Source organism: Sebastes umbrosus, chromosome 3, assembly GCF_015220745.1.
Source record: "Sebastes umbrosus isolate fSebUmb1 chromosome 3, fSebUmb1.pri, whole genome shotgun sequence".
Lineage (NCBI taxonomy): Eukaryota > Metazoa > Chordata > Actinopteri > Perciformes > Sebastidae > Sebastes > Sebastes umbrosus.
In genome coordinates, this window is record NC_051271.1 from 26,457,059 (window position 1) to 26,484,657 (window position 27,599).

General features: G+C 38.5%; 2 protein-coding genes and 1 long non-coding RNA gene across 6 annotated transcripts in view; all 3 read right to left on the bottom strand.

Moving 5' to 3' along the window:
- The window catches only part of rbm20 (RNA binding motif protein 20), a 65,421-nt gene extending 48,807 nt beyond the window's left edge, over positions 1-16,614 (bottom strand). Inside the window, exons 1-2 of one of the 4 annotated variants that reach the window (XM_037764724.1) lie at positions 6,753-7,468; positions 6,589-6,651 (exon numbers count right to left, since the gene is read on the bottom strand). In XM_037764724.1, the coding sequence (XP_037620652.1) occupies positions 6,589-6,651; positions 6,753-6,874 (185 nt within the window). In that variant the 5' untranslated portion in view covers positions 6,875-7,468. Of the gene's footprint in view, positions 1-6,588; positions 6,652-6,752; positions 7,469-16,555 lie in introns of those variants that run through there. The other 3 variants (XM_037764719.1, XM_037764722.1, XM_037764721.1) reach the window with 3 other exon arrangements.
- Positions 12,445-15,290, bottom strand: LOC119485266. Its single transcript, XR_005206231.1, has 3 exons — positions 15,132-15,290; positions 13,925-14,160; positions 12,445-13,317 (listed from the first exon to the last, which is right to left on the bottom strand). It is a non-coding gene; the product is annotated as an uncharacterized LOC119485266 (long non-coding RNA).
- A 5,772-nt stretch (positions 16,615-22,386) lies between the features above and the next one.
- Positions 22,387-27,599, bottom strand: part of smc3 (structural maintenance of chromosomes 3) — a 31,470-nt gene continuing 26,257 nt past the window's right edge. The window contains exons 26-29 of the mRNA XM_037764500.1: positions 26,502-26,693; positions 25,688-25,865; positions 24,165-24,271; positions 22,387-23,642 (exon numbers count right to left, since the gene is read on the bottom strand). Coding sequence (XP_037620428.1) covers positions 23,571-23,642; positions 24,165-24,271; positions 25,688-25,865; positions 26,502-26,693 — 549 coding nt within the window. The 3' untranslated portion in view covers positions 22,387-23,570. The remainder of the gene's footprint in view (positions 23,643-24,164; positions 24,272-25,687; positions 25,866-26,501; positions 26,694-27,599) is intronic.

The window sequence follows — 27,599 nt, forward strand, 5'->3', positions numbered from 1 at the left end:
TGTGATGATTTCAGGATTAACTGGTGTATCCCACACAAATCTGTCCAAATTACATGCAAATCTATATTTATATCCACAGATGGAAATATTTGATAACACTCTTTCCTCATTGCTATCTTTTAACATTGATACAGTGTAAAAAGACATTTAAGCCTCTTTAACACTGTCCATTCCCATTGTTCCAGATAGTTAGCCCTACTAAGTCTACCAACTCAACGCCTGTAAACCCTTTTCCACTAGAACACAATACTGTATGCTGCAGGATCAGAACCACAGACAAAAATCTACAGTACTGGTGGATATTTGGGGAAGTTTACAAAGGAAATCTGACATCACCAGGTTGCACAATTTCTGGTATAACAGTAAAAAGAAAGCCAAATGACAAATACAAAATTGATTTCACTGTTTAACTGTTCTTCGATGTATGCAAAAATACAACAAACCAACTGATCTAAGCAGAAGAGTTACAGCACCTTTAAATAGGGATGCATTAATCCAACTTTTTCAATCCGGAAACCGATAGCGATACCTGGGCTTTGGGTATCGGCCAATACTGAGTACCGATCCGATACCAGTGTTTTTATTAATAAGCTGTATGCCTCACTGTGTTGAAGTGACTGGGATCATTCTTTTTATGTTTAAGGCATTACAGGCTTGACTTAACATTGCTTTCCTGACTTTGTAAAACAAAATGTAACAAGTAAATACACAGATACAAATTAAGTGAATTCTTATTTATTATTAAAATAAATCGTACACCAACAACTTGGTAAAAAATCTTCAAAATTAGAATGAAAAACAATTCAAGTGTAAAACTTTTTAATGCAGCAACCAAGTGGTCAAAACAGGAAATATAATTCCTGTATATATTGTACATAGTATGTAATTAAATTTAATATATCGGCCCCGTTGTCGCCGATATCCGATCCGGTATCAGTGCATCACTACCTTTAAAGCTGCAGTAGCCAAGATATCTATTTAAAAATGAACCTTGTATTTAACTATGTATAACTCTTGTATTTTCTCCCACCATTTGAGGGGTGTCACCCCAAATCCTGGATATGGTGGAGTTTTCTTTATAATCATATTTTACTGACCGTATGCTAAAATGGTTTAAGAATATGCATTTAATAGTTTTGGAACAATTCAAACTCAAAGGTTACGAAAGCTAGATGTCACCAAAATTAGAAACGCAACCCTCCCCAAATAAATGGCTAAAAGCGTTAGAGAGCTGTGTTACACGTTAATGTTTTTTCTGTTATGCTTCATCACTTTGAATTATACACAGAGATGTTTATGTACCTGCCTCCAGAATTTAATTTGGGCCAATAAGATCAGTTCACTATGTCTAAGTTGGAGGGAATGGGACCTTCTTCTTCTCACGGCATAATGTTGTGATTTAAGCTGATGTCATGGGTGTTTTTTACATAACAATCCTAAACTAATTTCCTGATGTAATTACAGGATGCACGTACTTGACTTATGTCACCACGAAAGAATACGCCAACATGGCCCTGGTAACTATCAGGCCTCAGAGGCCCCTGCCTGGTGCCATGCAACTGTCAGCTATTTAACATCAAGATTAGCCACAGTTGCTGCCACGTGTCAACACAGCAATGAACACATGCTTAAGGTGGTGGTGGTGGAGAGAGGTGGTAGTAAGACTACAGAAGGTGACACGATAAATATACAATTCCTGCAAGCAAAGGGGGAGAAAACTATTCTCACCTACAAATAAGGCAAGAGCGTAACTAATCTACTGCTTCTGTAGCTAACTGTTCTGATTACAACTGATGAAGAAGATAAGATCTGGTCTCTGTGAGGGTGTTATGTTAATATCACAAGCATCCTCCTTATGATAGTTCAAAGTACATTTTGTAGGAGGCAATAGAAACATTGTTTATACACTGTCTTTCCTTTTCGTACAACCACCTCGCCTGTATGGGTAAAATTATGAACCACTGTTGAGTCGCAGGATAAAAAAACATCTGCTTTTCTGACACAACTAAATTAAATCCTCACTGCAATTATTTTGCTCAGCCTTATTCAAACAAATTCCATGGATTTCAAAGGAGACTCGCAATGTCACAGAGCTGTAAAGCCGGCTATCTAATCAGTCGCCACATCTAAGTCCAGACAAACATTCGGGCAGAGCCATATGAGGTCCGGGAAAGCCCGCCAGATTAGCTCTTGTTAATGACCTTCGGTGGGATAGGACTTAAGCTCTCACTTCACCAGTCAGGTTAAATTTACCTGTCGAGATGTAAAATCACACCTCCTGCTCTTGGCAGAGATTCAACTAATAAATATTATTGGCTTAAGAAAGTAGAAAAGAATAACTGCACAATCAGTGACAATGCCACCACAGTTTTTGTTTTCAGTCAGCCGTCGTTATCCTTAGAAAATTTTAAAAGGAAATTATCATCACATTTAATTCTTGATGTCTAATTATCTTTTAATATGTTTAGATATATTTTCTTTTTTTCTTTATTCTCTGTACTGTTTTTTAATGTATTTCAATGTTTATATTGGATTGTTTTCCAATGTTTGGTTAGTTTTTCTGCTCATTTTGTGTGCTTCTTGTTGTTGATTAACTTTTGTTGTATATTTTAAAATGATGTTAGTTTAGTTCTTTCTCCCTTTTTTGTTATTGTTTTTTTTCTCTCCTGGGGTTGGGGTGAGGTCCTTTGTATAAGCCTGTGGCATCTTGACCTCTCCTGACACATTTCTTTTTTTTTTTTCATTGACTGGATTTTCTGCATTTTTATGTGTGTGCAAATAGTGGATAAATAAATAAAATTGGGTAAAAATATATATAACCAGGGGGTGGAGTGGAAATTTGAAAATAAATGTGTTCTTTTTTTATAATATGGTCATTACTCAATCATTACTTATCTGTTCCCAATGCTGTTGAAATTGGCATGAGACACAGGAGTGACTTGAAATAACTTACAGTTTTTACAACTAGCCACAAAAAGAAAAGGCAACATCTAAAGGATTTATTTTATAGGGCTTTACAGCAAAAGGCTGCCTTTACAATCGAGTGTCAGAAAGGCAATATAACAACGTTTGGTGCCTTCAGGTTACATCGTGAAATGAAGCCGCAGCTTTGCTGTCTCCACAGTTCCAGAAAAAACTCAACCCCGTAAAGACAGAGCGTGACCCCCAATAAAGCAGAATAAATGACAGAAATGTCCAACTCAGTGGGATTTACCTTTCCTGTGGCATTTTCACACATCAGTGTGCTGATGAAGAACTACAGGGACTGCGGTACAAGGTAAAATTTGCTTAGACAACTTTCCCTACATGCCGCCAGAGTGATAGAGTGAGCAGGTGGGGAAGAGCGGTACAATGAGGAAAGAGAGATAGGAAAAATAGGGAAGGGATGAATGCTCATGTGGAAATGATGACAATAACCACGCTTAACTAATCTCTTTAACCGCAGATCTGTTGAAGTACAATCCATCACAGAGTTTTCATCACCAAACCAAAGGAAAACCAAGACTATAACTCTAGCCACTTGGATCTTTCAGTCACATCATTATTTGTCATATCGTTGTCTCTGTCTAGCTTTAACCATACAACTTCCCCTGTTTTAAGTGTAGACACTGGTTCACGTTCTTAACAGTCACAGAAAGTGATCAAAGTGTATACGGACATGCTAAAGCAATGTCCAATGCAACATAACTTCTATAGGTAACGCACATACAGTAGATTGTCTTTTTAGAACGAGCTGTGCCTATAAAGTGACTACCCTGTATCTTACCCTGGCCTTGTATTATCTGCAGTTTATCCTGGGTAAAGTGGTATTTGAAAAAGTATTAAAAAGTGTATTTGTTTACTTGTCTAACTGTAATATTAATCCTGATGCAACATGTTATTTTTTAGCTTACATCTCAGATTCTGCTTTGTACTGTGGACTTCTACTTATTATATTAATTATATTCAAATTATACATGCACAGAAATGACAGCAACTTGGATTTAATATTTGATGGCCTGTTCAAAGAATGAACAACAAAGGAAAAGTTTTTTTTATCACTTAAGAGCAGAACCAAAGCACTTAAGACCACAACTTTTATCCTGTAACAGTATCACTGAGTTGCGGTCTCAACACCTGTTGAGACGGCAACTGATTACATCAAAACTCTGACTCAAACAGAAAAAAACAACAAGGTCTTTGTTATTCACTTAAAATGGACATTTAGAGAGTATTCAAGAAGCTTGTCCCTCAAAGCAAACTGCTATTGCACATTTTATGTTTAATGCAACTACTCCCTCTGGGCATATTTGATCTGACTTATTATATTGGTTTTGTTATATCTAAATTTGACTTACTATGATCCTACTCTTTGACTTTGTATTTCTATTATTGTTACAACTTTCTGTTTATTTTGATTTGTTGTTTGTTTGTTACTTATTTTATAATTGCCTATTTCTACCCATACAGCACCTATTGTACCCTTAATTGTCCAAAGCCTAGACCACAGTATCTCTCTTTAAGAAAAACAAACTCATTTTCAATAGGCTGTTTTTAAGGAGTTTTGCTTAGTAAGCTTGGGCTGGGACAGGAACCATTGTTACTGCAACGTGGGCCTAATAATATTGGACTATATTTATGAACTTGATGTAATTAGAAAGTGAAAAAACATGTATAGGCCTAATGTATTACACAGCAGGATAATTCAATTCCACGCTCTCTCGCATGAGGCAGTGCTGCATTTCGTAATCTATTCATTTTGGAATTTGTGATTTTCCAATACTTGTTTAGTATCTAACGAGCATTGGAAAATTTTGAAAACAAGAAGGGTCAAAGGATGGAGGATGTTGTATGCTGTACAGATTGTAAAGCCCATTGAGGCAAATTTGTGACTTGTGATATTGGGCTGTAAATAAACATGTAACCCGGTGTATATGGCTTTGAGAAGTTGTATATTAACAGACCTTTAAACATAAATATTTTCTCAGAAGAAATCTGATTGGCTAAAGCAAAATCGTAGAAAACCCTGCTGGATATCAGGTGTGGCAGCACATCCTTAGATGATCTAAAATAAGCAGCAGACTGAAAATCCATGTAGGGACTGCTGTACCTCCTTAATTTGTTGCTTCGCAAGTAATCCAATTAAATGTTGCTACAACAACACGTTCACACAAAATAAACTCTCGCAATTTGCTCTTATTCAGTGTCACTCCTGGGTCCATGACAAATCTTTGACCAATAAAGCTTCCAGTAGCATCCACTATACACTACACTATATAATAAGGCTGCAAAGGACTACACTGTCTTAAATATTCAATCTTTAAGGCAAATAACATGTTTGTCCCCATCACTGTTTAGTAATGTGGACAACAATACTAATTAATAAAAGGAGAAAAAATAACCATCCAGCCCTCACTTAATACACAATGCTGCAAAGCACATTTTTGTTGGATTGCGGTTTAGCTGTGAGATGTATTAACTTATAACTTCACCCAGCGCTGAGATACATATAGCGAAGCTGACAGACTGAACGTAGGGTCTTGAAATATTTTCACGGCAAGAGGCCCGACTTAAATGACTTCACCAGATGCATTTTTGTCTTAGAGACATTACGTGGTAATTTCCCAATTCCGAATTACCATTATTTTATTTACTATATTTATTATGTTTTAAAAATGTTGCCAAAATCTAAAAGTCGACAAGGTATGGTATGATTCACATGAATTTGGTGGTTCTATGCAGTACATCGTGAAAAAAGTATTTTGTATAATCATTTTAATTTACCTAACAGAAACAGATTTGTATTGATAACCACATTCACTTAAAAAAGGTTGCCTGTGTTTAACTAAACTATACAGATTCAATTATGTACATTGCTGTATTTTGAGAAAATACTATGTATTCCCCTGTGGGTAAAGATGCTGATTTTAAGATAGATAACAGCAGCAATTATTTCACTTACTGTTATTAAATTTACAAACACAGAAAATTTAAAAATCTCATGTGACAAGTGTCCAAACACATATGCACTTGTAAAATTTTTGTATTCATATAGCTTTTAAAAAATACTCATAGTAATTATATGTTATTCTCCTTCAAGTACACAATGCATGTAATAGCTGTAAAAATGGATAATTAAGATTGAGACATGTCCCAAATGTGTCTCTTTATAAAACAAAGAGAAAGCAGATAAAGTTAAGAATATGAATTGTTTTATTAAGAATTTATAGCCAATTAACATTTGCTGTGTTTACATAAAACCCAGTCACAATTTTTAGGTACTTAAAACAAGGAATAAATTAACGAATTAATTGTGCAACATTTATTAGTTGCAAGGATGTTTATGAATATTAGTGTATACTACTTAATAGAGGAGTACTCAGGCCTGTCTTTACTTATACACAAACATCTGTATGTTACATACCACTTAACATTTATTTAGTTTTAAATAAAATGAAATACTACTTTATAGGAAATATCCAAATACTAGTTTTAGACATGTAATGCAGATGTACGTTTTAGTGACTTATAATTCAGACCAGACACACTGCGGGAGATTTCATGCGGGCGGACATTCCAGCACATATATAATCCATCTTCCAGACATACTTCTCACCACCACAGCTACTTTTGGAGGTTAGAGTGTATTCATGAATGCCATCACCCAAATCCCTGTGGAACAAATTAATTTTTCATGCAGCCATGTGAGCACCAGGCATGTGCTTATACTGTATACACCTTCTGATATTGTGGCGGGCAAAACTTTCTCTTACCTCTGCAAGAGTTCACTCGTTGCCTCGGGGGGGTATCCGCCACTTTGTCCTTTTCCCAGCATTTTTGTATGGCCTCTCATGACACTCTCAGAGCTACTTGTTCGATCCCAAGCTTGCTGCATGGCAAAACAAACTCCCTAGCACCACCTGCAGCTTTTACACCCCTAACTTCCCCAAACACCCCCCTCAAAAATAACTACCACAGTCCAAAGACAGCAAATCCTGATGAGTCAACTTTCTCTAGCCTGCTGTGGGTTTCTCTCCCCTTACTGCATAGACAGATGACAGAAAGGCCAGCAGGAGGGAAAAGACCGGCTGCTGAGCACTTCAGCAGGGGCTCTTCCACTCAGCTACTCCTGATCGACAGCAGCAAAGGCAGCAAAGCGCCTTTTAGCCTCTTCTCTCCGGCTCCCTTTAAACTACGCAATGTACTCTTAAAAGACTTTCCTTCACTTCCCCTTTTCTCTCAAGTGTCAAAAGATGGGAAAATCAGATCAGAGCCTCTGCAAATGGAAACAGGAGGTTGACTGAGGGAAGTTTAAGAGGGAATAACAGAAGAGGTGGGCTCAGGGGACGGCAGAAGGGGGGTGAGTATAAGGGGACCAACTGGGAATCCCTGCCCGGGGCAGCTCCACGCGGCACAACAACAGGGACAAGAAAGTCCCTCCTGCCACAACTGATTATCACCTCAACAGTCCCACACAAATACACACCCACATACGACCGCAGTTAACGCAACCTCACTTAGTCTGGCCAATGAAGGGTTGCACTGGGGTTCTGGGAATGCAATCAGTCACTCAGTAGGTGTCGGGATCAATTTAGCTGCTGAATCATCAGAAGAGTCTGGTCTCCAGCTCCTGGAACACCATGTCAGATTATTCACATTTTGTAATGGCCTGGCAGTCTGAGGTTTCACATCTGTGAGCCAAAAGGTAGGGCGTGTTTGGTAATAAATCAGCATTAGGGGAAGAATAGTACTGAGTGAGAGTACATCAGCAATCCTTGAAGGATATACCACACCTCTAAAGGAAGAGACAGGATCTAGCTTGGTGTTGCCATGTTGGATTTTTAAATTATTTATCTATTTTGGTTGGATAGTAAATTGTCATTTGGCAAGGGGATTGATAGTATGATTGGGAGCATTGACTGTTTCCAAAGGATTAGTCTGAGAATCTGAGTTGTCATGTCTATTTCCAGAAACTGAAACTCTGTCCCCACGTAGAAACATAATAATTTAAACAAGATATTTGTTTAAAAAGGATTGTTTGACTTAGGATTTACAACAAATTGTAACACATTTTAAAGGTTAACCAGATAAGATGAAAAAATAAAAAGATGAATAATAGCAAGGATAGATAGATTATCCAGCTGTTCACAAAACAAAGACATTTGGCTACTTTGCTTTAACCTAGAAAAGTAGTGTAAAATCAATGAATGAATTTTACAAAATGTTCAAATGTGAACACTGTGTCCTTAGTTCACATAAGTCGCGCATTCTTATGGTGTAATCACTTCATAAATGTACAGTGATGAGAGGGGAAAAAGAAAGAGGAACTGGGGGAAAATAAAAAGAACTGGAGTTCCTGGTGATCTCTGAGATCAGTCAGAGTCTGAGCTCACACACACACACACTACACCCAAATGGTTGGTGTGTATGTTGCTTGCTACCTTACAGCTAGTGGCTGCATGGGGAAAATAAACAGACTAGACGGCAGTCAAATTAGAGCAAATAAGGCAAGACAAAGAATTTGCTTTGCATTCTGCCTGAACACAAGTTTATGGTCTTTCTGTGTTCAACTGTGTTATGTATTCCAGAGTTACTGTCTGCTATAGAGGGACATTGTTGATCAGCTTAAATCTCAGCTGACTGCAGACAAAAGCACGCTGCCTCTCTCCCGGCAGTGCACAAGGACCTGAATAATAAATCATGGTAAAACAGAGGGGCAATTCTTTATCAACCAAGAGAGGATGCATTCTGTCTATCTTCACATTGTCTGCTTCAATGATGAGTGGCAAAAATCAAAACATATCTGATGGATTCCTTGCTGACAACCACTTGGAAACTCGCTACGCACTGTGTGATTGCAAGCACGTGCATATGCGACAACTCTACATAACAATCCCCCCACTTATTTTTGGCCCTCTGAGAAAGCAGATACCACTGTAGCATGAAGGGGTTTCTATAATAGTGCACGTCTGAGTGACTCAGTGTTGAGCATGGCAGTAACAGAAAGTGAATTATTAAATTAAACTGTTTGTCCAGTGAATCTCCTGCAATCTTTCAAAACCATCAAACTCCATAAAACAAAAGTTACCTCCACAAATGTTCTGAAAGGATGTTTCTTGTACAAACAGTTTCACAGTTTCTTTCTCGTACATCACCATCCTCTGAAATTAAAAAGAATATGAGCTACTGCGCTGTAGCCGCAGTAATTTAGGGAATGGCAAAACGTTTTTGAAAGCGAACACCTACATACACACATAAGATATCGCTGCCGCTAATTCAACCTTTAAAAATGATCACAGTGACACCCATGTGAAAGAACTTCACAATCGTGCGTGTGAGTCTGTGTGTGTGTCCATCTGTGTGCTGGCTATGTAAAAATGCTGTCTAGTTCTAATCATTATGGTATTTGTAGTCAATCAGAATGTCAGTAAAGCCTTCTCACTACTCTAAAAGTGTGCCATTGAACCACATTTCCCACAATTCACCAATGCTGCCTCACCAGCTAACATTAGTGCGGTCGTGTGAACTGAGAACATGCTGAGACGTGATCCGTCATATTCAGTGAGCCAGCTGTGGTTGAAAAGCCGAGTGATGAAAAGTAATTTTTAATGATTGAGAGTGTCGGCAAGAGGCCTTGCTAAAAACTAACCAATGACAAAGTGTGGAAGTCTGAGTCACAGCTTCTCACCACTCAGAGAAGCCAGGTCTTACAGATACAGATCTCATCTGCAAAAGGATTTTCCTGAAGCTAGGAGTGCAAACTCTTGTACTTTATTCATTACTGAACATATTCATTACTCAACAATATTTGTCTGTAAATGTGTTTTAATTTGTTTCAGTTTTTCACTTATTAGTGCGTATATTGAGGGAAAAAAAGCCTTTTACTTTTGAAGCTTTGTGTTTTTTATAGGGCTGTCAATCGATTAAAATATTTAATGGCAATCAATCGCATGATTGTCCATAGTTAATCGTGATTAATTGCAAATTTATCAAAATTTTTTTCATCTGTTCAAAATGTACCTTAAGGGAGATTTGTCAAGTATTTAATACTCTTATCAACATGGGAGTGGGCAAATATACTTGGTTTATGCAAATGTATGTATGTATATTTATTATTAGAAATCAATTTAAAACACAAAACAATGACAAATATTGTCCAGAAACCCTCACAGGTACTGCATTTGCTACTGCAAAAAATATGTCATAACATGGCAAACTCAAGCCCAACAGGCAACAACAGGTGTCAGTGTGTCTTAATAACTTTGGAGCGTTATTTATCCTCCTTCGCGACAAGCTAGTATGACATGGTTGGTACCTATGGATCCTTTAGATTTTCTAGTTTCATATGATGCCAATATCTTCGCTCTAGCTTTAAAACTGAGCCCGCAACAACCTCTGAAAGATTGATTGTGCTAATGCGTTAAAGAAATTAGTGGTGAAAGAAAACTAATTTGCGCTAACGTGCTATTATCGCGTTAACTTTGACAGACCTAGTTTTTTACATTTGAAATTATGAACTCTAAATGTTATGAGAAATTCATCTTTTGAAGAAATGTAATGTTCAAAAGATTTATGTCAGTGCTACAGAACATTTGTGTATGCGACAAAACATCCAACTATCTTCTCCAACACTCCTGATACATATTAAAAATAGGAATGTACAGCCCTACTAGCTAGACCTGTAGGTTTTATATGACGGGACAATTTGGCTCTGTCGTGTGAAAATATATGATTAAATTTAACTGCCTGAAAAATTGCAAATGTCGGTATGAAAGAAACATTTGGCAAATAATCATGGCAGACTTTAAAGATATGAGGCCAGAACTTTGTATGTGTGTGTATGTGTGTGTGTGCTTAAGCTTACAGTGTGTCCCCAAATTGGTATGTGTGGATTTGAAAGCAGAACAGTATATCTTACCATGCATGCAGTCATTATCAGGAAATTAAGCGGTATTTAGAGTGTCTCTAGTTTTACGGGGATAAGGGAACAGGGAAATGGTTTGTCCCTAGTGCTAATCTTGTTGGAAGAAAAATGTAATGACACCAAAACCTCTCTGTATCAGTATCACCATTGTATTTTGTGGTACAATAATTCAGTGAAACAAAGACAACCATAATAATCCATACCATTTGCCAAATGCCGAAGTTAAGACTGTGCTAAGTAAGAACTCCCTTTCCAGGCGATCAGTTTTCCAGAAAATGGTCTGGGTGCAGCTGAGAATGCCACAAGAGAGCTGAGCATTCCCATGAAGACGGGAATGTTTATTTTGCAGTGGATTTAAGCTGACATGTGTGAAGTCATTAAGCGGGCTTAGTCTGTTAATTAAAGCCATTCTAATATTCTACCTTTAGCCTCATTAGAGCGGGACCTCTATGTCGAGAACTGAGCAGGCTATAGTATGTGCCAAACCAAAGCTCACAAATTCATTCACGAACACATGTGACACACTTACATATACACTGAAGGTCAAATGTTGCTATGGTCATTGCATGAGAAGAATGTATCTATTTCAGCAGGCCTCTTTTATAGGCACACCAGCTTGCACCAATGACATACAGAAACATACAATAGTGTTTATCTGGTTTTGGGTTAAAGCTCTTTAAGATGATTGTATTTTTTTAAATATAGTTTTTGTGAGCATTTACACAATCACAGAAAACTCAAATTCACCATTTATCCCATGCCAAGACAATTCTTAGGTTTCTTGTAGGGCTGTCAAAGTTAACACGAAAATGCAAATTTGTTTTAACGCCACTAATTTCTTTAATGCAACCGGACAGTAATCGATTTTCAGAGGTTGTATTGGGTTCAGTTTTAAAGCTAGAGTGAAGATATCCAGAATCCATTGGTACAACCATGTCATACTAGCTTGTCGTGAAGGAGGCAAAATAATGCTCCAAAATTGCACAAAATTTTTGCAAGGATAATCTGGCATGGACATTTTCAAAGGGGTCCCTTGACCTCTGACATCAAGATATGTGAATGAAAATGTGTTCTATGGGTACCCACGAGTCTCCCCTTTACATACATGCCCACTTTATGATAATCACATGCAGTTTGGGGCTAGTCATAGTCAAGTCAGCACACTGACACACTGACAGCTGTTGTTGCCTGTTGGGCTGCAGTTTGCCATGTTATGATTTGAGCATATGTTTTTATGCTAAATGCAGTACCTGTGAGGGTATCTGGACAATATTTATCAATGTTTTGTGTTGTTAATGGATTTCCAATAATAAATATTTACATACATTTGCATAAAGCAGCATATTTGTTACTCCCGTAACAGTATTAAATACTTGACAAATCTCCCTTTAAAAGGTACATTATGAACAGATAAAAAATGTGTGATTAATTTGCCATTAATCACGATTAACTATGGACAATCATGCAATTAATCACGATTATATATTTGAATTGATTGACAGCCCTATTTTCGTGATATCTCGTTAAAGGGTGTGCAGAATTTATTGGAGGTTTTTATGTCCTACGCTGCTTGAAATAAAACATTACGTCACTTCTCTCATATCATGAGTGCGGCAATTGATCAATTTACAGATCTGTCCAACCCAAGAACATGCATACGCCTACAGCCAGGAAGACATAGTCACAAGCACACAGTCAAAAATATTCATCTAAATTACTATAAAAAAAAACTTTTTCAGTACACACATTGATGCCCTTGTGGCTAACCCAGACTTCAGAGAAGTTATGACCAGCTATCAGCATTTGGCCAAGGATCTAGAGAACATATGACCTCATAAAACCAGCTTAAAAAAGGAATGAGGCACCACCAATCACTGACAACAACAGCCTGTAAATTCCTTTGACAGCAGTCGCATTTTTTTATTGTTGAACTAAAATTACACAGTGACACACAGCCGTGCCACAGCATGCAGAATCGCTATCGTCCAATCATGTGACTGGCTTTATGGAGGACAGACAAGAAAAAAAACAGTTTTAAAGAGCCGAAAATAGAAGCAAGTTTATAAACAGTTAACGTTTTATAGACCTGAACGACACTGACACCAGCAGTGGAACCTGCATCAGATCCTGTGTCAATGGATTTAGTCCCAAACCTGAGAAGCTTTAAACAGCTGAGATGAGGGAAGAGTTTGTTAACACGTTCACATTTTATAGACTTGAACAACCCCTAGACTAGCTTGCAAATAAGTGGTAAGTCTTTTAAAAGATTGAACAGATTCTTGTAATAAAATTGGTCTTCTATGCGTAAATACAAATTAAACTGGGAATTTACAACTTCACACTTACCTTAAAATTGACATAATAATCCTTTGATGGGCAAAGGCGAGTAAAGACAGCTTACTCAGTCGAGGTTCCTGCCAGGGATGAAGAGTATCATGACATTATTCTAAAGTATAAGTACTACTACTTGTCTTAAATATAATATATAATAATAATATAGTTATTATGTTAAGAAAGTAGCTCTGGCTCAAACTGCATTCAGTTACTTAGTTACATTTCTATGAAATCATCAAAGTGGAATTCTGACAGTAAACATTTCTATATAACTCTGTCAATCATCCCTCACTAATTCACAGATCTGTTCTCTATAAAAGAACTTTCTAAGAACTTTAATACTAGTGTCATGGAAAAGATGTTAACAACAAACTTAAATGACTAAACTGTAGAACTAAAGGCTACTCTGTAATTTTCACCTTTCAAAGCTATTGTTTAAAATACTACTCAAAAGTCTACTTAACGGTGAAGGAAAGTAGAAATTCTGATTTCAGAATGCACTAAAGTAGTGGTGAAAATGCCTCTCAGTTATAACGACACTACTTATAATTGTTTACTTATATACCACACACATATTATTAGCAAATCTATAGAAATCACTTACTGTGAAATTTAAGCCTTTAAAAGTAATATTTTAGAATAATAATCTACAGAATGATTAAATTAAAGGTTGCCGTTATGAAATACCTGGTATTGGGTAGGTCTTTCCCTGGAAAAATCCTGCGTCGTTGAAGACACTCAGCCTTTTTCTTCATTTCAAATTTCATCATATCAGTTTAGAGATGAACAAAGAGCCTAATATTTAGCACCAGCAGCCATAGACACCATGACTGATCACACACAGATTCATTCTGACTCTCAAATATGAACAAAAGAAATTTCATGACAAATGCCACCCATGTTTTGTTTGATTGACAAGTAACCTGTGGGAAGTGCAAAAACACAACATCACTAATGGCTTAGTACTGGAAAATAATAACTAAATCTTAAAGATTATCACCTCAAAATATTGCTCATAATTTTAAAGCAATTTTAGAGAGGGTTGTAAATGTAAATCACAGAATAAGCCAGCTTTTAAAACAACACTGATCTTTCTCGAGCATGTCCCACTTTTCCTCAGGCCAGCAGCTTGGGTCAGGTAGTGAAACCAAGGGCCAGATTGGCTGGTGACCTTTGGTTCCATGCAGTCTGAGCCGGGGCCCCCTGCAGGGCTCCAGCAGCTCAATGGCAGACCAACAGGGGTTAATGAGTGTCTCCCTGTCAGGCAGATTGATGTCAGCTAAATAAACATTAGCCCACTCTGAGAAGACCCCTGGAGTCAAAACTAATATTATTCTTTAATTTGAATCATACTCTGTATTTCTATCCATATGAATTATGGGTGTATTCAAATATAATTTAATTTAAGCTTCATGCTTATTTAGACAAAATGGTGAGAAATCAGATTAATCTTGGAAGGTCAAAAGCTTACTTTAACACAACAGTCACAGGTCAATATGGCTAATGTGTGTCTATGTGTCTAAATAGCTAATGTAACTAGGAAGGATAACCTTGGATGGGTCATAAGACTTGATAAATACTCACCTAGACAGTTACAGGCTGCCATGGCTAGTCTGGCTAACTAGCTAGCTTACTAGCTACATGATATTGGACAGTCAGAGGTTAACTAGTACTTATCTTTTTTAAGCTTGCACTTACCTAGACAGTTATAGGCTAGTGTGGCTGACTAGGAAACCTAGACAGCATTACCTTGGAAGGTCAACAGCTAGCTAAATAGTTTGCCAAGACACGTATAGCCTGGTGCGGCTGGACTAGCTAAGAGCTAACTCACTACCCAAACCTACTACAGACAAAAGGAAATGTTAAATACAAAAGAACTGTGTGAAATACTTACTGCCAACAAAGCCACGTAACGTACGGGACACGAACTGCGGCCTCCTGGATGAAAACCTTGTGTTTGATGGACCGATCCAACTCTCCTCCAGCCCATCCGGTGCGTCTTTTTCGCTCTTTATAACGTCACCACCACAGCACTTTCCCTGTGCGTTTACAGTTGCCGCGGATGGGTTTACATTGTAGTTAATGGAAAGCCTGGTGCTTCTCCCACCGCCGCAAAAGGCACCCTTTCGGGAATGTATGCCGACGGCTGTGGCAAAGCGTCAGTATTTGACGCCCTGGCAATGAGAATGATGGCCGACGCGGAAACGTGAAAACGCGAATGGCCCTATACAGAGCCAGTGTTTGGTTTGTCCTTTCTGGGCTACTGTACTGTACTAAACATGGCGGCCGGCTCCGTGAAGAGACCCGCTCCATATGTAGATAAATGTTACGTTATGTTTATAAAAAGCTCATTCAAAGCCAACGAAAACACAACAATTTGTATTTTCAGGTGATTATACACTAAAGAAAACATACTAATTCATATTATATTATATTTCTGCCAATAGATCCCCCTAAATGCTACCGACTGTTCCTTTAGCAGGTAGGGATGAGTAAATAGGAAGCACACACAGTCTACATTTTACATAACTGTTAGAAAGTCAACAGTCATCTGTGCAGTGGGACAATCAAGCCTGATAAAGCACAGACAAAACGTGTTGCTCGCTCTTCCACTTGCAGAAAATGTTTAAATTAATAATTTAAAGGGACTGTTTGTAACTTCTTACACGTATAAATCAATCCGGGTCGGTGTCCCATGCGCGCTAGCGTGTGGCTACGCTGTCCAGACTCAGACTCCAGCACAAACTACACGGAAACACCAAAACCTCATAGTTATATCTAGTGAAGCCCGTCTGTTAAACAGTGTTGGCGGCGGTCGCAGGACGCAGGGTAGACCGTAGCTTTGGACATTTGTGCAGAAATAAATGCTGCAGCTCCTCCAGATCAACAGAGGTTTTCCGTGTCTTGTGAAGTGACGGGGCTCCGCAACGAGAAACGTTATCGTCTCTGACCGGGTGCCGGTGTCTCCTGTTTCCTCTAGTCGCGGTCGGGAGGCTGAAGCAGGAAAAGCCAACACTAGGATCAGCAGTGATTCATGGAGAGACCTTCGTCTGGTCAGCTAACATTACTGCCAAGCAGGTGAAATATAGAGTGATATTGTGGTTTTAGCTGACGTGTGTCGCCTCACTGTTTTGAGCGATGCTCGTTCATGTCTATGTAGAGCGAGCACAAGCACGAGCCCGACGCTGACTTTCATTGACTTAACGGCCACAAGTATCGCTGTTAACAAGCATTTCTGATTCTTACAAACAGTCCCTTTAAATGTGTATCTATCTATTAGAAATGAGTTTTTAAGTCAGTGTTATTAATTAAACTTACCCAGGACTTGAATTCATTTCTCCCCAGAGTCTTTTCCTCGGCATGACTTACCTCTCATGAAACAGGTCAATTGATTATCTGAGGAAAAAATAACATTGTTTGGTTAATGGGCAGCTTCATTGTTCAGTCAGAAATGTAATTTTAACTCACCTTTAGGGTTTAAAATGTAGCCATTGTTTATTAGCTACCTGGCTAAGTGTCTGACCATGTGTCCTAGCTTAGCATTAGCGTTAGCAAGCTAGCTACTGCAGTTATGACGTTACAACAGGTAAACTAAAGGTACAGAGAATAGAAAATGTAGCCTGAGTAATTCAGCATATCACAACAAAGTGGAGGAATTCGACAAATTGTCTCTTAAGTGATTTAAATATGATAACTGGAGAGTTTAGAGTCAGTTAGTTACCTTGAGTTAAAAAGCGACCAGACGTCGTTACGTCAGATTCTGAGCAGTTGACGCAACAGAAGCGTCATGCTGCGTTCACAGGAACACGGAAATGTGGGAGTTCTTGCGTATTACATATTTTATCACATAACATTGTACTGCATCAGGACTTAGAGGACATTTGGGTTTTCTCCAATCTATAAACTAAACTGGTATTTAATACGCCAACTCACCCCAACCAGGAGGTTACATCTCCCTGGTCCCTTCGTCAAAACGCCGATGGGATTTTTTGGTTTATTGCAGAAAATAAACTCTGTGGCAAACAAATGTTTATGATACTTACATGTTTTGTTCAGCAAGATAATCTTCACAAATAAACACCTCTTTATGAGATTCTTGAAATGTAAATGCAATCGCCAGAAGTAAAAAGCTAACGTTAGGCTATAAACAAACTACACCACAGTCGCATGAGCGGGAGTATACCAGTATACACCACGAGGCTGTAGGTCAGGGGTCAGCAATCTTTACTATCAAATGAGACATTTTAGGCAAAAACAAAAACAAAAAAATCTGTCTGGAGCCACAAAACATTTGATCATTGTGATGGAGGTAACGCAGCTGTAATATTACAGAGATAAAGTCATAACTTTACAAGAAAAAAATTCGTAATATTACAAGAATAAAGTCATAACTTAATGAGAAAAAAAAGAAAATGACACGTAAAATTACTACTTTATAATATTATGACTTTATTCTCATAGTACTATGACTTTTTTCTCTTAAACTTATGACATTATTCTCATAATATTACGACTTTCTTTTCTCGTAAACTTCTCACTTTATTCTCATAATATTACGATTTTTTTTCGTAAACCTATGTCTTTATTCTCATAATATTATGTCTTTATTCTCATAATATTATGTCTTTATTCTCGTAATATTATGTCTTTATTCTCATAATATTATGTCTTTATTCTCGTAATATTATGTCTTTATTCTCGTAATATTATGTCTTTATTCTCATAATATTATGTCTTTATTCTCATAATATTATGTCTTTATTCTCGAAATCTCCGATTAATTTTTTTTTCCCTCAATGTGGCCCTAATACTCCATCGTACCATAGACCTACAACAATGATAAATAAAAGTAAAAATGTAAACAAAAAACAGTTATTCATTTCCATTTTAAAAAATCCCCAGGGAGCCACTGGAGAGGGGCTAAAGCGCCGCATGTGGCTCCGGAGCTGCAGGTTGCAGACCCCTGCTGTAGGCGGATGAGTCGGTGCGATGACGTTAAGTAGTCTCATTTAGCCACTTGTTAGCAACCGCCATTTTTAAGACACATAAAAGCTTTAAAATTCACAAGTGGGATATTTACTGACGTATTTTATATCGTAGAACAAAACGTTAAAATCTCTTCAGCTTGTGTTAACCACAGACCTTATTTCAGGCATCTAACTAAAAACCCATTAAAAAAACCTATTGACTTCCAGATGAGGGAACCGGAAGTGCGAAAATGCTCATTTCTGATTTTTAAGACTCAATCCTGTAGCACTCTATAACTCAGAAATATATATTATTATTTTTAAATAATGCTGACAATAATTCAACCATAATATAATAATGTGTGAGAATGATATAATGAAGTCACAGCCAGGGGTTAATAATACATGGGGGGGGGGGAAACTAACATAAGGTGGCCACACACCACCACTAAAGGCTCATACTTTTAACTCTATTAGTCAGGAATAAACTGTGCTTATTGAGATATAACTTAATGAATGAGATTATTTTTCCGCAGAGCAATAGGATGCCCATAAAACCACAACTCTCATCAGTGATCCTTTGCTTGGCAGCCTGCAACTCATCTTTCACCACCATGTTCAGGCTCCAGCTCAGGCTTTGGGACAGTAACATGTTTATGTAGGAACTTTAACACAGACCAGAATCACATGTCGGTGATAGGCAGCGAGACAAGCAGACAGATGACAGACCGGCTGATCATCTGACAGGCAGTTAAAACAGACGGATATGGAGACGACTTTGGAGCAGCGAGAGAGTCGGTCAGCCTGTCAGGCCTGCGTGGCAGATGGACCACCGTGAAGTGCAAGGACAGAGAAAGTCTGTTCACAGGGTATCCTCCTCCTCCCGCTCCTCCTCCTCCTCCCACTCTCCACTGCAGTTAATAAGCACCTGTTAGACAACAAATTAACTTGTTGACTGTTAAAAACAGGACAGTTTTATGCCTGTTTTTATGATAAGGAGTTTGATTATGGGAGCTATATTATCTGTATTACTGAACTCCGCATTCTGATACCAGAGGGCAGAAGGCCACGTGGATGGTTGAAAAGATATGGTGTTTATTGTTTGAGAGTGGAGTGAAGAGGGGATGCCAAGGAGAGAAGGGCGAATTCGGTAGTGGAGGAAATCCAATACGGGGCGCGAAGAGAAGGTGTCATCGTTAAAAAACAAAACTTACAAACCCACTTACATTGACAGATTTCCAAGCAATGATTTAAGAATGACATCAATTTATATAGGATATTATTTGGTATATTTTACAAATTACAATCAGAAGGTTTAGAGGAAATGTAGCCCTGATTGCCCTGAATGCTTAATTGGTGCATGATTACACTAATTTAACTGGCCATCTGATTGGTAAAAGGGCTGATGGGTAAAACAATTATCAACTTAGCCTTCAGCCTATACAGTCGCTGTAACAATTGTCCAAATTACTACTAGTGGCGCTTAAAAAAATGTATAGCTATTAAGCTACAATGGGCCAAAGACACCTTAATTTCCTCTTAAAACCCCTGAGAGCCACAGGATGTAGTAGGTGCAGTTTTAGAGTTATAGAGTGAAGATACAGATATCATATGAAACTAAAAAACCTCAGGAATCTATTGGCAGCTTGTCGGGAGGGAGGCTAAATAACGCTCCAAATTTGGGCTGCTTTTGGCATGACCATTTTCACAGGTGTCCCTTGACCTCTGACCTCAAGATATGTGAATGTAAATGGGCTCTATGGGTACCCACGAGTCTCCCCTTTACAGACATGCCCACTTTATGATAATCACATGCAGTTTTAGGCAGCAATCATGTCATTTTATGAAAGCAGTATAAATGTTATTTTTGTCGATTCTAAAATGTTGTTTGGATATTTTTGCATACTGGGGTCCCTAAACAGTCTTGGAATTGCATACATTTGGTATCACTGTAAAGCTGAGACTCTTGTGGATCCAAAAGTGACCCATTTGTCTCTAAATAAGCTTCAACAGACCAGAAGATATTTTGACATGTCAGAGTAGAAAAAGCACTAAAATGAATGATGGCTGATTTAGCGGCTTCAGTTTCAGGATCCCGGTATAACGCATGGATGGGCTGCACTTGATTTTATGGGATGAATTGTCCACCATGAGCTTTTACTTTTGTGTACATACAGAAGAGAGAAGACATGTAGGATGGAAGGACGATGGGAATGAACCGATATGAAGCACAGGTATTCCTGATCCTCATCGCCTGTCAGCTGACTTGGCGACAGATAGCGTTGCAGGGTTGTTAATATCTGGCAGCCAGAGCAACAGATCTGCTCTCAGCTGGCAGGCCCAGAGGGATGAGGTGAGTATATGACACCAGGCTCACTAACTTGTTGGCACCAGTTTTTTTTTAACCACCTGACTTTGAGGTTAGTGTGGTTCACATTTAATAGAATCATAAAAACATCATGTGAAGATATTATGGGTGATAACTTTGAACAACAGTGTAAAAGGACAATGTCATGTTCTAACATTATCTCCGTTCGTGACTTCTTGTTTTTATGTGTACCTTGTTTCTTTCAATGTTTGCTGTTGGATGCAAAAAACATTAATAAATGTGGTAAGTTACATAAAGGATACCAACATTCACTCTAATTAATTCAACCAATTAAATCTGCTTTACATTCTAAAATACAGTACATCTGGTAAAAGCACCTCTTTACTGTATATACATAATCTTGTTATTTTTGTATATACTGGTGAGTTTCTAGCACACATCAATAAAACACCAATACTTTAGGATCTATATTTTATATCTGAAATCTGTCTTTCAGCTGGAGAGTGTGTTGCATTGTACAAATCATTATGACAAAATGTGGGCATCCTGTTGGACACCATGTAACAATGATATACTGGCCTGGGTTTGTTTTGCTTATAAAAATGAATAAACAGTGTATAATATTGCATCTCAGGCAATTGAAGCTCTTATTCAGAACGTCGTCATCAATCATTGCCATTGTGTAATAAACTTATGACAATCAAACAGGAATGGAGAGGTGCCATATAAACATGTAAATTAGTGTTCCTTCCACCCTGGGGTGTAAAAATGTAAATAAATGTTCCTTATATAACAGAATAATGTGCATGACAGAGACATTCGCAAAGCAATAACAGCTAAGAAGTGAGATGGGGGGGTTGTTATTTCTATTTTTCACTTCAGAAGTGTGAATTAGTTGTGGAGCAAGCTGTTGGAGAGCAGTATAGCAGAGTGTGATGTGAAGCAGGTCTAGGGAGTATCATGTAAAAATACACCAGTTATCTCCCTCCGACAGCAGGCCACAAATCCGTTTCTGCTTTAGGTGACATCTAACAACATAACTGGTGTAATACAGTAGAGTACAATTATGAAAGTCCAGTTGCGGGTACTTTACTTTTTTAAGGTTCAAAACCTCTGACGTAAAGTACCATGTGAGTCCTGGTGAATACACCGGGCAGAGATGCTCTGGAGGTCTGCGGTATTGCAACAGGGATCCACAAATCCATCTGAGGAGGTCACCTTTCAGATATAGCGCCAGTGCAAGGCGATGTTACACCAGAATGACAGCCACGTTATGTGTGACATGTGGGATCTCCCTGGGCACTGTGATTACACAGGATCATTGATATGAAAAACAAAATACAACGGAGGTGTAAAGGCTGTGTAATGAGTGTCGCTGTCCTTGTTGCCACACAGTCGCTGACCTTGTGTCCACTGTTCCTCGACACTGGCTCTAAAGCTGGATAGTGTTTCCTTCCCTATATATTTCAAGACATTTTAGGATTAAATACAGGCACAGACGTGATATAGAATAGGTCACAAAAATACAGAAATTATAAAAATCAATATGAGAGAAAACAATCATGGAATATGAGGACAATATTTGTAAATACAAGTAAAAAACAGGATAAATTCAGAATATATTTGCTATGTATGCATTTTTTAAAATCCTTTTCAGCAATACAATTAAAGCTTAATTTTCTAATAATTATCCTGTAAAATCCTCTTAAATAATGCATCATATATTCCCTCACCTTGCATACCTTTTCTCTGTATAAATGCTTCTTTGACCGTGTGAGGATGGCAGGTATCAGTGACACAGCACCACCTAGTGGTCTTACTAAGTGGGATGTAACACTAGCAGTGTTAGACAGTTTATTTTTTAAATCTTTTATTATTTTTGTAAATTTTCTAGTTACATAAAAATACATTTAAAAAGCAGAGTTGAAACTAGGTGCAACATATGAGGAGTTTAATCCCAAACAATATATCCAGTAAGGAAATAAAGAAATGATAAATTACAACTTGGCATTCCAGAAAAGCGCAACTACTTCTGAAATCAGGACCCAAATAGATATGGTTATTATCCATCACTGAATCACTTCTGCTTTTGATGAGCTGTGTTGATTTCCACAATGGATATCTGTTTTTTTGGAATTAAACCTTTCATATATTTAAATGACCCAAAAACAGGAAATTACACAATACAGTAACAACCATAAAAAGGAACCACAACCTTTAAACATTTTAAGCCACGGGGCTGGTTATGACAGATACAAGTTAGCATTGTTTCATGAGTATAAAGAGTATACATTACAGAAACCTCAAGAGTGAACAAAACCTCTGTTTCCAAGGGTGGCAACAAAAACAAGAATCCAGATCAGCTTGAGAGCCTCCCGTCTCCACTGAACTTTAACAATCTTCATCTAAGTCATATCAAAACAGGCTCAACTGTACACAAGAACATTTGCTTTCTGAAAAGGTCCTGAAGGTTTGCTACCTTTCAGAGCGTCTCTGGCACTTCGCATTTCAAATGACAAATTACCAAATCTCAGCTCAAAACTATTGTTTGCCAGAAAAAATGACACACTAACACAAAAAGGTTGTGCTCTCTTCAGGACCTCTTTACACAAAATTAGTTTATTTTTCAGTGTAAAACAACTACACTTCTGTTTGTCTTCATATCCAGCGTGGTTGCTACGCACAGAGGCGATGCAGGAAAATGAGACAAAACATATGTCCCCTGCATGCAGATTTTCAAAACCACATTTTTCTCAAAATCCGTAGTTTTATCAGTGGAATGATGTCAAAAGTAAACAGTAAATACCAGTAATTTAGAGCTGGGGTGTCAAAACAGCATATCCAATTACATTTCAACTTGGAGATTTTCTGAGAAGTGTAAGACTTCTGCTGATTTGTTTATCTTTAACAGAAAGACAAAAAAAAGACTGGTGGATTGAGTGAGATATTTCTGTCTTTGGGCCCTATTGAGGAAGGTTTCAAGCTACGCAGTGCACTGTAGAGGCGGAGGAGGAGGATGATGAAGAGCTGAGGACCATTAACCATGGGTGGTGTCATCCTCCACAAAGTCTTTGGCCTGCTCCGCGGTGATCACATCGATGTGACTCACCTAAAAACACACACACATACATACACACAGTTAATGACCAATCAATGCCTCCATGTTAGCCACTCTGACTAAGCAGTGATCAGTTATGTTATGAAACCACAAAAACTCAAGAGGAAATATTTTCTTTTCACAAAGGCAGCCAAGCAGAAAACCAACCTGACCTGCGGGGTGAAATTGTGAATCGACAGAAAAATAGTGGACTGACAGAAGAATCGGTTAACGGCAACAAGGGACCGCTTTGACAATTGTGGGTCTGTTCAACCTTAATTTACAGGAAATAATGACCTTCCTGTGAAGACGCTTGTGATGACAAATCAGAACAGAAAGGTGGAAAACTTACTGATTTTTTTTCTGTTCACATTGATGAAATTAAAAACAAGTGCATTTGTTTTTTGAGAAATATCGTGGCACTGTTAAGATCCTCCACAACGTGTCTGTGAGAGAACCTCTTCAGACAAGATTAAAACTTGAATGGTCCTTGTGGACAACTGAGCAAATCCTGTCCTTTAGCAGAAGGCTCACCTTGTTTCTGAATTTGACGCCGTAGAACTTGTCGGCGGACTCGAGCAGCTCAGGCCGGAAGGTAGTGGTGATGAACTGGGCGTGGCCTGCCAGCTCCACGATCATGTCTGAAATGGGCGTGCAATACAAAGAGAAAAGAGATGATGACTTTCTTACATATGCTAAAGCGTTCTCACAAAGAATGGAATTTTCTGAAAATATTTTACTTTTTAAATAAAAAATATTTATCAAATACAACTTCACCACAAGCAGCCACAAATTGTCTGACACAATAACAACAAAACTGATCATATTAAGATTCATGAAGATAGTATTTACAGTAGCCCTGTGGTATAGATTGTATAAACCTGTACAGATCAGGGATGTAAGGGTACACAGAAGTCACAGTTCGGTTCATAACCCGATTTCAGAGTCTTGAGTCAAGAGCTTGCTGCAAGTTCAGCAGAAAAAAACCCCAGAAATACACGAGGATACGCTTTTATTTTGAACAGACGGTCGTGAAAGTGTCAAAGACTAACAAAAAAACGGACACAGGCAGCATTTTGCCCACTGACAACTATGGTAAACTATTTTCATCATAAAAATAAGGAACATTTCAACCACTTCTGTATCACACTGAACAAATACTTTCCCAAAAGGCAACAGGTCACAATAGACCATAAAACTGAAAAGTATCTCTTTTGCTGTGAAATTGAAAATGCGAAATAAATATAGTTGGTTACAGTGATCAACCGATACTTTGCCTCGTGGACCATCTGCTTTCCGCCTGGATACCTGAAGCTGATGCTGCGTGCACATTGAAATCATAACGGCAAAAAGAAAGTAATTTTCTCTGAATAAAAAACGAATGAGCACGGGGAAAGCACCTGTTGTTGAAGCCGCCCTCGTCAAGTGGATTGATAATGCAAGGTCACGTAATGCCCCCAAAGTGAAAGTGAAAACAAAGTGACGATCCTCAACCAGCTCTGCAGCCCACATGCAGACCGGCACCCGTCATATTAATCATCTGCTTATAGTGATTAATTTGACCCGGACAAACGTGATCACTATAACCTGTTTCCACTGTAGAATAATAAAAATAAAACCTGTGCATTAGGAGGAGTGTTGATTGGCACATCTGGGCGATGCCATCGAATGGGTGTTACAACAGTGGAGTAACGCCGACACACCGTCCTCCTCTTATACACTACTCTCTCTTTGTTGTAGCAAACCGGGAACCTGCTGGCGTATCTTCCAGCTCATTTGCCCTCGACACAGTGTGACTGACTCACAAGCAAATCAGCTTGTTGTGCTAACCTCAGCACATGTTGCTAACGGCGTACGGCTAGAAGTTTCTGGGCGGCCTCGTGCTTGTGAACTTTGGTTCCGCATTACGTATAGTGTATTCTGCGTGCACCGGACCGTGACAGTTCGGCAAGAATATACGAACCATTACAGCCTTAGTACAGATGTTTCTATTGTTCTTGCTACTCAGTAAAATGTATTCAATTTATGAGATTCTCTCAATTCCACTAGCATTTTACCTGAGACAGCCTTCCTGTGCTGGGCGTCGAGGGCCTGGTCGATCTCATCAAACAGGTAGAAAGGAGCGGGGTCACACTTTTGGATGGCAAATATCAAGGCGAGAGCCACCAGAGACTTCTGACCTCCAGACAGCTGCTGCATCTCTCTCATCTCACCCTGCTTCCCTGTGAACGACACCTACACAGGACAGGGGAGGTGGCGTGTTAGACACGAGGCAGAAACCCACAAAGAGATTTGTTATTTTCAATTAATGGTTTCATTATTATTAGATTCTCTGTTTTGGGACGGATGATCCAACAGATGACCAGAATGCTTTCAGCTGTTCTGACAGCTTTGATAATGATAGATAAATTTAGCGTGAGGAGAATCGGGTATTACTCATCGCATTATCAGCTTCACCTTGGTTCGGCTGTGTGGGGATGGATCAGGTGTGTTGACCAAACTCCAGAAATACACATTCACGTTTCCAGGACAAAAAGCTCAAGGAAACTCTCATACACTACTGGAGGGTACACTGTGATTTCATTTTAACGCTTACCGTAGCTCAGTGTGAATTATACCATGTGAATAATTCAAGAAATGCACCAGAGACCTCACTTTCTGCATTTTCTTACCATTTTACACAACTTCTAAATATAGTGACTTTAAAAACTAAATCAAAGAGGTATTGTCATTTCAACACCTTTGACTCTGATGTAAAAAAAACCATAATAAATAATATTTTGTGTAAGAAATTGCATTCACCAACTGTTGAAAAAGGGAAAGCATTCTCAGTCAAAAGGGATAAAATGGAGAACATAAAAAGACTCTTACCCTGATGCCGACTCCAGTGAACTGGTCGACTGAGGGAACGCTGCTCTGCGAGCCGGAGCCCCTCTCGCTGTCTCCACCGCCCTCACCCTCATCTTGAGACTGGCTGCCTTCAGCATCACCCTTCTTCATCACCAACGTAGCTTTGCCACCTGGCACCAGCTTCTGGAAAACCTCACTGAAGTTCTTCGACACCTGAGGGAAAGAAAACAAGAAGAGGAACAAAGTCGCATTAGAGAACGAGCATCGAATATGAGGATGCAGCAAAATATTATTCATCTCTTAAAGTACAACTATGAGAATAAATATGAATTAAATATTAAGAACAAATAAGTGATTTTATTGATCAGATTGTCCCAAAACATTTTTTAACACTAATAAAAACATAAAAGCATTAAACTGCTATACTGTTTTATTTCCATGCCGGTCGTGTTTGAACAGCTCAAATTGTTAGAAATCAAACAACTACTTCACATTTTTACACCTGGCGGAGATAGCATGCATTCGCTTGTATGTGTGTATCTGTCTATCTCACATACTACTGGACCCATCGGCCAGATGTTTTTTGTGCCCATATATGACTTTATGCTTAAGGACCTCTCGTGGTTACGGTGATTCACAATTTTTGAATTTTTCTTTATATTATTGACTGTTTTATTCAACCAATAATTGCTGACTCCTCACTCCTCTTAGCCGGCCGCTAGGGGCTGCAAGTGATCAACAACCGCTTCAGTAGCAAAAAGGCATTTCCAGCAATCGGCTAGGCTAAAAACAAGCCTTACCTTAGTCGACTGCAGGCCACATTTTGGCCTTTGTCGTGGCTCAAAAACTGACATCCATAGAAACATTTGGTCTCATTTTGAACCGCAGTATCTGCAGATTAATTCCATACCTGATATGTTATGATACACTTAAGTTAGGCGCCATATACGATGAATAAAACCCTGTTTGTTTGTTTTTTACTTTCACCGCCATCTTGACTGTAATGGAGCCGGGAGGGAGTATTGAGTGAGACTCAACTCTTCTTTGTTTGGAGGGGAGAGAAAGTAACACCCGGCGGAAATCTGCACTCTACTGAGTGCACTTTTTCTCGTTTTACAT